We start from the raw sequence: 12,786 nt of genomic DNA on the forward strand, positions 1-12,786 counted from the left end.
GTAATTTGAATTTTTTTACGAGCCTAGTTTGATGCAACAATTACTTACAGTACTGTTATACCAGCATGCTCGAACATTTTAGAAGTGGCTTTTTCCTCTTTTTTCGATAAATCTGCTGTTTTAGATTCATAATAAACCACCTCTTTAATACCAGATTGTACTATCAATTTAGCGCATTCGTTACATGGGAAAAGGATAACAAACAGTCGACAATTTCGTATATCCGCTTGTATTTTGTTAGCAATGGCGTTGAGCTCAGCATGACAAACTATAAGAAAAAAGAAGAAAAAACAAACTGCTAGTAGTCCTTTGTTAATTTATGTATCATTGTCATTTTGCTTAATTTCTTTTGTTACCTATTCTGACTTCGGACTCGGACTTCTTTCAAACTTAGTTTTACTGTGCGTATTGCCGTGTGTGTGTTTATTCTACATTGGCTAGAGGCATAGGGGAGGGTTGAGATCTCACAAACATGTTTAAGCCCGCCGCATTTTCGTGCCAGTCCCATGTCAGGAGCCTCTGGTCTTTGTTAGTCATGTATGTTTTTAATATTAGTTCATTTATATGTTTTGGAGTTTAGTGTGACGTCCATTTTCATTGAACTAGTACACATTTTTGTTTAGGGGCCAGCTGAAGCCCGCCTCCGGTTGCGGGATTTTCTCGCTGTGTTGAAGACCCATTGGTGACCTTGGGCTGTTTTCTGCTCTTTGGTTGGGTTGTTGTCTCTTTGACACATGCTCCATTTCCATTCTCAATTTTATTTTGACTAAGTTTGAAAATATTATAGCCGTTTTTCTTTCGTTTGAATTTGTTTTTATCTATGAAAATAAATATCAAAATAAGGGTATATTTTATGTATGTCGCTCCCATTGAACAGTAAATTCATATATTCTATTGTCTAAGTTGGAAGCTAGCAACAATTATTGTCATTCTGATTTACCGTATTCATTGTATATAACTTCTTTTGAGCCAAAATTATTCTTGCTGTTTTTATCATTTCCCTTCGTTTTGTACGGATATTTTCTCTAGTACAAATCCTGTCTTTATTTAACATCGCTGTTCTTTGTTTTGTCATTTTGTTTTTATCAAAGATCCCTGCTTCTATCCAATAGAGAAAGCTACATTTTTGCATGTTGATAGAAGTATACGGTTCTATGTAAAGCCTCTATATTTTTCTTCTTAAATTTTTTTTTATATATTTTTTTTCAATCTAGCTATTTTATTAAAGTAATGCAAGTATTTCTAAAAACAGCATTTCTATTCTTGAGTAACCAAATTAAGAAAAGCTAACTTGAGCGATATGTTTTCAGGTTCAGAGCCAATCAAGATTATTAATTGATTGATTTAGCAATTTTTAAGTTGGTTAAGATAAAATGATTTCTAATTTGAATTTTTTTCGAAAAGAAAAATTTGTTGTTAAATATGTACATGTAATACCGGTCATTTAGAACCTCTAAATTATATTTGATATTCTACAAACGTAATTTTATAGAATTAAATAATTATTAGAACGATTATAATAAGCTCGCTGTCTAGAAATGATTTGCAGTTTTCAAACGTTCACAATAATCAAGAAAAGTACAAGTATTCGACTCAAACCTGAAAGTTAAAAGATTAGAAAGATCTTATACATGTTTGATTGATAAATCACTCAAGAAAAATCTTTAAATAATCAATACACAATCAAGTGGTGATAATAGGTGAAAAAACTTATTTAGATGGTAATATGACATTCTAACATTTTTGAAAAATGTAAAACTGATATCATTACTGACGGAATATATCTCACATGCTCATTGAAAATGTCCAGGAAGATGTACCTCCTTATCAAATGAGTAGAACTAACGCATTTGTTTTTGTATCATTTAGTGGGTTTTCATGTCTTGAATATTATTTTGAATAATATATAGAAATGCAAAATGCCGATTTAATTCACTCCAAAATGGTGAGTCAAAAATTGGAACATCAAGTTTTCAATTTCTGAAAAAAATCCAAAACATCCCCCTTTTCTTTCACAGAGATGAGAATCTTTTCATGATTTTATGAATAAGATTATCTCATTTCTCTATAGAACGTATGCATACCATAAAGATGTTTATTATCCTCAGCTGTGTCACCCTTAGTCCAGGGAAACTCTGTATCCGAACAACCATCAGGCATGCCATTGTAGTCCATTCCGACTATTCTTTTGTCCTGATTTACAATACATGCTCCAACCTAAATAGAATGCATTCTAAATAATGTTGTCAGCCTGTTCTATTTAACCGGTAAACTCGTTTTTATGGGAATTTAGCGAACATCAAGGATTACGGATTAACTTTTTCACGGAAAACAGTTGTTTAACGATGTTTCAAATCCTGCAATTCCATTGAGAATATACAAAATCAGATAGAAAAAAAATTAAAAACAAATGAACGAGACCTTTTTCGTTGAAAATGTAGGCGTCTCATGCTATCCCGTAATGCAAATCCACACTCATGCAAGATAACACTATAAAGAATGAAACACAATGTACATATCAGAGGATCTTTCTTGTAGCTAGATGTCTTAGATAATGAAAACATATCTCTTTTGTGTTAAGACACAGACACAGACTCAACGCAAATGTACCAGTCAACCAATTCGTAATAATGACCCGAGAGGCTGTATAACATAATCATACATGCGCGTAACGTATCAATTGAGATATGTAAATGCCATTCGATGGGGCAGTGCATATGTTACTACTGAGAAATAATAAGTTGAGAAAGAGAAAGATGAGGTCGTTATGCTTGTCATTACCCTTAGTAGTTTTAAGTCTTCCATCTGTATCAATTCGTGAGAAAGATCAAAATATGAAGCAAATTTTCCAGTTTCTGTACTATCCTATACGTCAAGTTTACTAGGATATATTAGATGCAAACACTCACTGAAATTAAGGAATACAATTTTTGTATTTGAAGATTATCTATCGTTAATTTGGGATATGACGGTTGCAAATGCTGTTTTACTGGCGACGCGTAGAAGTAGCGGAGTCAGCAAAACTGATATTTGCGACCGTCAAATACAAACTTGACGTTGGCCACTCTGCAAATACAGTATTGTTATTCCTATTCTTACAAAGTATAAAAAAAAATAATTCCAAGGCAAATTTAAAAAAAGTCCATAAAAACTGACAAAATCATCGCTATCAATTAACGTTATAAGTGAAAATGTAATACTTTTAAAATGTTCAAAATTAAACTTATTAAATATCCCGATAACGTCGTCTGTTTTTACGAGTTTATCAATAACAAGTAAAGGTCTATTTGTTTAAAGTCTAAAGACTAACGGGAATAATGAATATATTTCTGATGTTAATTGTGGATTCCATTGTTTAAATTTTCAGGAATAAATTTGAATATTTGAGCTCTTGTTGTATTCTAAAAACGACAACCAGATGTTTTTTCTTCCTATAAATAATAAAGCGATGTTTAGCCAAAAAATGCATTCACAAAGAGACACTAGATAAAATTACAGAGTCTAGACAACTGAAATTATTAGAACAGGCCTCTTATTATCGTACATTGTAAACAGCTTTTCCAATATGAGCAGATTAAGGAGATTTGATGTAAATGTAAATGATTGACTGGTACCCTACAAATTAATTTCAAAACCGTTTGAAAAGGTAATCATTTTGTCTTTGAAGGACAAGCTGCGATTGAGTATTCCAAGCTCTTAATCTCCTTTAGAATATGACACTTTTGATGATAATCATCTATACATTATCGGAAGTATAGATAATAAATAAACTGACTAAATGTCCGATTTCAGCGCAATTTGTCATTTAGGTGTAATTAAGGAATATGTTGCGTGGCCTTACTCTAAGAATTCATTGTCATTTTGCTTAGTTTCTTCTGTTACCTATTCTAACATCGGACTCGTACTTCTTTTAAACTGAGTTTTACTGTGCGAATTGCTATGTGTTTGCTTATTCTACATTGGCTAGAGGTATAGGAGAAGGGTTGAGATCTCACAAAACAAGTTTAACCCCTCTGCATTTTTGCGCCTGTCCCAAGTCAGGAACATCTGACCTTCATAAGTATTGTATGTTTTTTTTAAATTTTGGTTCATCTATATGTTTCGGAGTTTAGTGTGACGTTTATTTTCTCTGAACTAGTACACATTTTTGTTTGGGGGCCAGCTGAAGCCCGTCTCTGGGTGCGGGATTTTCTCGCTGTGTTGAAGACCCATTGGTGGCCTTGTATTGTTTTCTGCTCTTTGGTCGGATTGTTGTCTCTTTGACACATTCCCCATTTCCATCCTCAATTTTATTTAATGTTTATTTTTTATTTAGATTTTACAGTCAAATTCAGTAAGTGATTTTTTGGAAATGTTTATTCGATTGTTTTTTTTCCAAACGAAAACAAAGTTTGCAGTCCTTACTCTTAATTAAGTAATATTTTTTCCACCTATGCTTTTCTCTTAAACACACCAGGGTGAATACCATAAAAATTACTAGTATTTATATTTGCACTTTGTATACTTTGCTATTACCTGAGTTTTCGGATCCTTACTTCTTTGCGCTGAAACAAAGCATAGGGCCATGAAATATTCATCCCATTCAAGATATCCGGAACGTTTTGCAGTTTCCATACTGGAATCCACCTTTTTCGGTTTTGCAGTTTCCATACTCATGATACTGGAATCAACCTTTAAATTTTAAATAATTTCAAATCGGGATTTGAATATAAAATATCGTGACAAGTATGAACCATATTATGCAATGAAACATAGAACAGATAGAATCAAAGTCTAAGACTCTTAATGTCACATGTGCCCTTTTTTATTCCGAGGAAAGTTCAACACAATGAACGTTTATTGTCACCATTTGTCAAAAGCGCTTCTAATATGGTTGGAAAACCGATTTCTACGAAATGTCTATGTTCTTTCAAAATTGAAATTAACTTTTCATACATTGATCAACAACCTACCTAATTCGTAAGAGATTGTCAATGGGAAGAATAAGATTGCAATTTATACTGGAGACAGTTTCCCTTACGTAAGACATTTGAAATACTTTGACATATTATCATCATTTGTGAAACGCGTTCTCGCATTGGTTCAAAGATTTATCAATCTAAGGCTACAGTTTGACTGTTTTGCTTAGCGCTTGTGTTATATTTTAGAGTCACTATATGATGTATTCGCCGTCATGATGAATCCTGTTTTAACGCGATACCCTATGTATCAAAATTTAGCTGATGGCTACAACAATTCATAGCAAGAACCAACAATAGATCTTATATTATTTACTGCAACAAATAAACTGAATAAATAAACTCTATTAAATATATGTGCTGGGTTAAAAGTAATAAATATATATATTGAATTTATGTGAACATTACTTCGTGAACTTTTGGAAAAAAATACGTTTTACATTTATAGAACCGGTTAAATCTATTTCATTGGTTGAGTTAGAACTGACCGTGATACTTGAAAAGGTCTCTCCGAATATTTGATCCTATGGTTTTGGCAGTTGTGTGCTTTATATATATTCCCAGGCGAGGTTCGCTTTTGGTACAGCAGAGTTTGTCTGTCCTTCCATCCGACAAATTGTATTTTCTTATGTTATTTTTCATTAATATAAGTTAGAATTTTTATACGAACTAAATCTTAGATTGTCTTTCATTATGTGTGTATGCGTGCATAATAAAAGTTGTTTTTATTTTATTGGATTTGTATTGTGTTTATTACATACAGGTGCCTAGACAGAATAGCTTTTTTGTGTTAAATAAATTTGATAAATCAAATCTTGCTGCATACGTTCGTTTTCTTTCGTTCCGTTTCCGAAATGAAAAAGTACTATGAATTATTACGTACATTTTGATAGATTATCATCTAAAAATTTACAGGAGTGAGTTTATTTTGTACATAATTTATGTTCCTCTGAATTTATGAATTTCAACATAATAGATTTTTAAATTACAAAATGTATTAGATGTTTTCTATAGGGAGCTAAAAGGGTCCTAATCATACCGGACCAGGCTGTTTATTGCTACATTCGGAACACACTTTCTCGAAGATCAACTGGAAAGATATACTGCATCATTTCACATAATGTTTTGCGATTTGACACTGATAAATTTTCAACCACTATCTGTTATCTAACAAATAACATTTTGAAATAGGATAAGACGTTCGCTAAAAACAATTAGAAAAATGTCATTTTATTGTAAGTCTAAATAGTTAAATTGTGAAACATACACTCAACCTGCCGCTTGTGATGGGAAATTGTTGATGAAATTTGGAAAACGTATTATTTTGCAAAATGCTGCATTCCATCAGTGTCAGTTGCGAGGAAAGAGCAAAATATGAAGCGCAGATTTCCTACTCTCGTTAGTATCTTAAATCTCAAGTTCACCGGTAAATATGAGATGTAAGCACTCATTGACATATGTATTATTGAGTGACAGAACACGATTAATATACCTGAAAGTAAAATTAAAGAATTTTGCAAGATGTTTTTTTCTTTTTGTCTTTTAGAAATGTCTTTATGCATTCGGCTTCATATGAGTACAACAACAAATCAGCCAATAGAGATGCGCTAGTAGAACCCTTTTGAACAGTGAATGTATTCTGAAATACAAATCCACCAAATTTACAAAATATGTGGTCGATCAAAAAGTTTAGCACTATGATTATATCATCTTCGGTCTATTTCTTTTAAGGAATCAGTATTACACTTCTCAAAGTAAGATTTTAAATTATCTAAAACAGGGAATTTGTTTCTTAAGACGCTCCTTAGAGTTTTCAGAATCCACATTTGGTAAATGCCAACTGGACTATAGTGTTCAACTAGCTTTTGTGCGGTAGACGAACCCGGGTTTGAAAGGATTAAACAGTCTTATAAAAATAATGTTTACAAATATGCATCTCGGTTATATTTTGACACTATAAACCAGTTTATTTTAATTGGAGTGAGGTGCAATGATTGCTATATAAAACATTAAAAAGCGTTTAATACCTATCGATGCTTTCATCAACACGATATCTTACTAAAAGACAGATATTACATTATGTTTAACCTATTTCAGTTTTCTAAGGAATACGATTTTGCAAAATTCTTCATGAGGTATGAGATTTGAAAATCGAAGAACTAGAAACTGTACCTATCTAACCTTTGTTTCATTATAAATAACTATAATAGACTAGTCTAGTATCTACATTAACGCATAACAAAATGTGTACAATTGGAAAACTGTTGAACTGCACTTCCTATTGTAAAGATGCAATGTACAACGTTTTTGATTATCATAGTCGAATTAGAGGAATGGCTATCATAAACATAATGTCACATAAAGCGAGTTTTTTTCAAAACACAAATTACTGGCTGTGTACGTGGCCGATTCTCCGTATATGTGTGCAACTAGACCAAAGACATTCAGGAAAGGAAATTTTACATAATAGAATGATGTACAGCAAAGATAAACACTCGATTGTAGCCACTAGATCAGTTCAAATGTACCTTATTCATATATAAAAATTTCACGGAAATACATTGAGAAGTACCAGTCCTACATCTGTGACTTTCCTTAACGTAAACGCCACAAACATTTAAGATGAGAAAATTAAGCATACATTCATTTAAGATATTATACCATATTTCGAGGTGACATTACATTCCTATATTTGTGTAAAAAAGCCGTTACTATCCCTCATGTTTTTAAATGCTTTTTTAAAGAAAATATTCTAAAAATGTGCAATAAAAACAACTTGCATGCACTGTTACATATATTCAGAAAAAGCAAAAATAAATATTTTTATTGTGATTGAGTTGCTGTCTCCTTGAGGTGCGTATACCCCAGATCTCTTTTATATTTCAGATATATTCATGGTGTAATATATCAAATGTGTTTAATAAACAATAACAAGGATCGTTTCAATAATGATACTTTATATACACACACTCACACAAAATATATACTGAAAATTTCATTTAAACTGAAATTATCTGAAGAGTTAACAAAGAATGCCTAATAGACATGTTAGATAGATAACTATTGTTGACAATTGAGAGTCGAGAGTCTATAGTTCAGACATTTAAATTAGGGACCATCTCAAACGAGTAGAATTAATTATTGATTTACTCTGTACAATAACAACTTTTTAACATTTCTACACAGGCCTAGATCCTCCCATTTTGAAAAAAATGGGGATTTCGAACACCCGGAAACGTTCGCATAATTAAAACAAAATCGGAAAACAAGGGGGAGTTCCAACTCCCGGAACACCCCCTGGATCCACCAATGCTTCCTCACTCGATGATAATGTTTTGCAGTTCAGAGAAAAGACTCAAACTACATGTCATGAATTAGAGCGTCTGTACTATATTTATAGTTTTTTTTTTTATGGCATAGCGATATATTAAAAAAAATAAATGAGTCATATATTAGGATATTCTGATTATTTTACTTAGAATCAGAATCAGATTCTGAGTCAATACAAAAAACCTTTAAAATTTTTGGCACTTGCTTCCTTCTGAATCGGTCATATGCAACTGGTCTCCCGGAAATGAACTTTTGATGGTAATCTTGTGGCTAAGAACATAATTTTATTCGTGTTATTCGATTTTGTCTTTGTTGTTTAATGTTTCTTCATTCACTATGTCACATACAATTGATAGTATAGTACTGTTGTTGTGGGAGATATTTTCTCCATTGGATTTGCCGTCGCATAACGAGTGGTTGTCCTTGCGAGGCTGATGACCAGGACTGCCAAACGCAGTTGCGGCAGTAGACGGTACATCTCATGCAATTTGTCGCCATCAAAATGGGCCACAGAAACAGTTTTATTCCGTACACAGACAAATGCACTGTATTCACATCCAGGTTTTGATTGACAACCAAAACTATATACGACTTGAACGTAGCGGTTACCTAGATCCACCAAAATGATGCACAACAATTCAACTCAATGCCAGAAATAGGACACGGACTTCAACTTGATTTCATAGAGAACCTTTTAATATTAGCGGATAGAATATATGCTAACCGTTATCCAATAATGACGAGTTAATGTCGAATAGCAGACTTAAATGTTATAAAGTAATTGGTACAATGTGGCGTCATCCGCGCTGGAAAATTAATCAGATTGTTAAACTTTGCGCTAGTTTGATAGAAAGAGGGCACAATTTAATTGACTGAAAATTATAAAATCTTTGCTCTATCATGCTTCATTTGACTTTACATAATGCATTATGTTAACGATAGAAAAAATCAATACGTGTTTTGAGACGAACCCTTTAAAATGTTTATCGTCTCTCGACTCTCGTTTGTTGTTTGTCAAAAGTAATCATTTATCTAACACGTCTATTGAACGATTTGGAATTACATACATTTATAAATTTGACGTGTTATGAATACCCACAATCACGGATTACTTTCTAGTACATGTATGTACAATAGGGAGACGACCTATTGTTTTAAAACGCTTGAAAATAGTAAAATATTTAAATGGATAATCATTTATGTAAACATTATTTTCCATTTTTTGTTTAGCCTAAACAGACATTTTATAGAAGAGGGGCGAAAGATACCAGAGGGACATTCAAACTCATAGATCGAAAACAAAATGACAACGCTATGGCCAAAAATAAAAAGACAAACAGACAAATAATAGTACAGATGACACAACATAGAAAAATAAAGACTAAGCAACACGAACCCCACCAAAAACTCGGGGTGATCTCAGGTGCTCCGGAAGGGTAAGCAGATCCTGCTCCACATGTGGCACCCGATAGATAATGCATATTTTAAGGTTTTTCTTGTCGTATAACACACCGAGGAGTGTCAGGATTGATCAAATAAAAGACCGAACGTCAAAAAATATAATTTTTGGCAAAGATTTTCAGCAATTGTATCCTATTTTACCGATCACATTGAAGAGGTCTATTCTTTCCTTAAGGGTTTATGTATAAACACGCCATATGGCTCATTTTTATGTAAAATTTTGCAATCGTAATATTTCTCAAGCAGATAATATTCTTGTATGGAATTTCCCGTGATTATCCGCAGGCGGGTGTAATTGAAAAAATGTCGTGGAAAATAGGCAACTTTCGTGAAGAAGTATCATGCTAAGGATTGAGTGGAACATTTTGAAAGTTGGTGTATGGAAAGGAATTTTCTATGAACATAGTCTTTCCAATTTTTGTTTTAATTATTAATATGCACCAAAGATTTACATTTTCTACAACATCAATGTAATACACTGCTGAAGTTATTTTCTCGTTGAAGGTTAAGACAATAGACATAAGTATAATAAGACATAAAAGGCCGAGGAATGACAAAACCAGATACAATTCAAATTTAAAGAGAAACAACAACCACTGTTTACAGGCTCCTTGCTTGAGACAGGCAGACCATACCATAAAACGATTATTTTAACCTAGACTCCTTTATTTTTTAGGTCCGTTTTTGGTCCATTAGCTCATCAAATGTTGCGGTTCTTATACATCATTCACTTTCTGTTATTCGACTTTGAGCGTTCCTGATGAAGGTTAATCATTAAAAGCGCTTCGGACGCATGACATTTATAAAGTGTTTTATTTTTAATTTTTTTGTTGCAATTTTTCTTATGTTTAAGCCTTTTCTTCATAAATTGACTGAATTAAAAGCCAACAGCCGATTTAAAATGTTATTCCAGGGATAAATATGAAAGCAAAATATCTTCATAATAAACTGGTGCCATAAAGATATGTCTCGCCTTTATTTAATTTTGATAGTTTAATGCAAATGTTGAAAATAAAATGGGAATACTTTAATATGTCAACTATGCGAAAGTTTCAAAGTCAGTGAATGATGACTGAAGGTGCGATCTCTATGGAAATAAGATGTGCCAATGCTAATAAACAAGCCTTACAAAATTTTATTGACTTGCCATTAATGGTTCTCAGTTTCATTCATATGCAGAAACTTGGTGTGTTTCTTTTAACACATTTTATTGTTTGTTTTTTTATTGGAAAATATAATTCAGTTTTCATTATCCCCGCGCTCAATATAGCGGCGGAGATGATCAATAATGCTTTGCTGTTCGTTGCTCGTCGTCTTCTCCCATGAATATGCCCTTAAGACATTTTCTGTTCTTAACATAAAAAATAAGACGATGGGGTATGATTGCCAATGAGACATGTTATCAATCTACCAAAGACCATATTACAAAGATACAAGTAACTATACCGTTTTCAAAAATAAGCAAAAAACAAAACCTATAAAGTGTGGTCTGGCCACGCATTGCTTTCGCGTTAAAATAATGCGTCGAATTATCTTTCACGCTCAACCTTGTTTAAAAATCAACAAAATCCCACTTTTAAAAAATAATTTGAAGTTTTTCAAGATAAACACAAATTCCATTTTACTGTACTTTCTGACATAACACAGATTTAGTTGATATATATCATGATTTATTGGAATGTGAAAATGTGTTTTTATTTATAAATTGCAAAGGGTTATGGGTCTCCTTTTGTATTTTCTTAACATGCACTGCATTGTTTTCCTTAGTGCACCGTATTATTGAGGAAAAATACTCATTTTGACAGACATATTTCTTTTTCGGATTTTCTCCGCCTTTCGTAATTCAACGGAGTTTTTTCACAGATTTTGAAATTGAATAGTATTTAATTACGCTCAGGGTCGGATACCAGATCTTACAAGATCCGATCGCGTGATCACCGTTATTTATTTTTTCACGATCATTTTTCTCGATTAAGAAGAAAAAAACCGCATCTAGCATAGTTGACAAGTCTTTACAATTACTGAGTTAATACATATACTGTTATACGTGATTGAGCTCACAAGAAATATCATATACGGTCATTTGTGGAAAGAACAAGGGACCATAATGGCCGCGATGAGTCCCACCTACTCTTTAACCAAGAGTTTCCAAAAATATTGTCCTTTTGTGATCTATCTCAATTGCTAGGCAACGGGTAAAATAGTTGCGACAAAATCAACAAATATTTGAATTATATAGCGTCATTTAATTTATATTTCAGATTCAAGAAGTTTAGACGGACATTTAAACATTTGTGAAGCAGGATCTGCTTACCCGTTTGGAGCACCTTAGACGACCACCGTGTATTTTATGGGGTTCATGTTGGTCAGTCTTTAGTTTTCTATGTTGTGTTTTGTATACTAATGTTTGTTTTTTATCTTTTTTTTCCCATGGCATTGTCAGTATGTTTTCGAGTTTGAATATCCCTTTGGTATATTTCGCCTCTCTTTTAGAAACGAATTGATATTGTATATCAAATAATGACATACAATCAGTTTATGCTGTTATGTCTGTTAACTGCTTTTTAACTTTTTATTTTCATTTACTTGTTCTACGACAACATGACATTTATTGATTAGTTTCATATTGAACATATAACAGTATTCATAGAAAAAAAAAAAGGTTTTAAACATAAATTTATTGTAGTATTTAAGTATCACAATTTTCAAAACAATAAACAATTGAAATCATTGATTAAAAGTAGTATGGTTAATAAATAAAACACCATTTATTACATAATTCCAATAAAGATATGGTAAAATATGTAAATGTTTGAAATATTACTCTCAGAATTAATATACAAATGCCCAATTAATTCATATTTTTCCCCAAAGTACAACTTAATTTGCATTTTCTACTGAAATTTCTACAGAAATTTGGGTTCTTCTTTACCAATTCTGAGTTCTGTTTTCCGTTTTGGGTCGTATTTCCTACAAAAAAAAACAACAACGTAATTCAATAATTAAACTTTGAAATTACAAATTGATGATTTCTTAT

General features: G+C 32.3%; 2 protein-coding genes across 3 annotated transcripts in view; both read right to left on the minus strand.

The window, feature by feature from the left end:
• Positions 1-12,786, minus strand: part of LOC127716547 (deoxycytidylate deaminase-like) — an 83,257-nt gene that overhangs the window by 44,119 nt on the left and 26,352 nt on the right. The window lies entirely within an intron of this gene.
• LOC127716550 (deoxycytidylate deaminase-like) overlaps positions 12,409-12,786 on the minus strand; it is a 31,043-nt gene continuing 30,665 nt past the window's right edge. For both annotated transcript variants that reach the window (XM_052222776.1, XM_052222775.1), the window contains exon 5: positions 12,409-12,719. In XM_052222776.1, the coding sequence (XP_052078736.1) occupies positions 12,656-12,719 (64 nt within the window). In that variant the 3' untranslated portion in view covers positions 12,409-12,655. The remainder of the gene's footprint in view (positions 12,720-12,786) is intronic.

This window comes from Mytilus californianus, unplaced genomic scaffold (assembly GCF_021869535.1).
Source record: "Mytilus californianus isolate M0D057914Y unplaced genomic scaffold, xbMytCali1.0.p SCAF_9, whole genome shotgun sequence".
Classification (NCBI taxonomy): domain Eukaryota; kingdom Metazoa; phylum Mollusca; class Bivalvia; order Mytilida; family Mytilidae; genus Mytilus; species Mytilus californianus.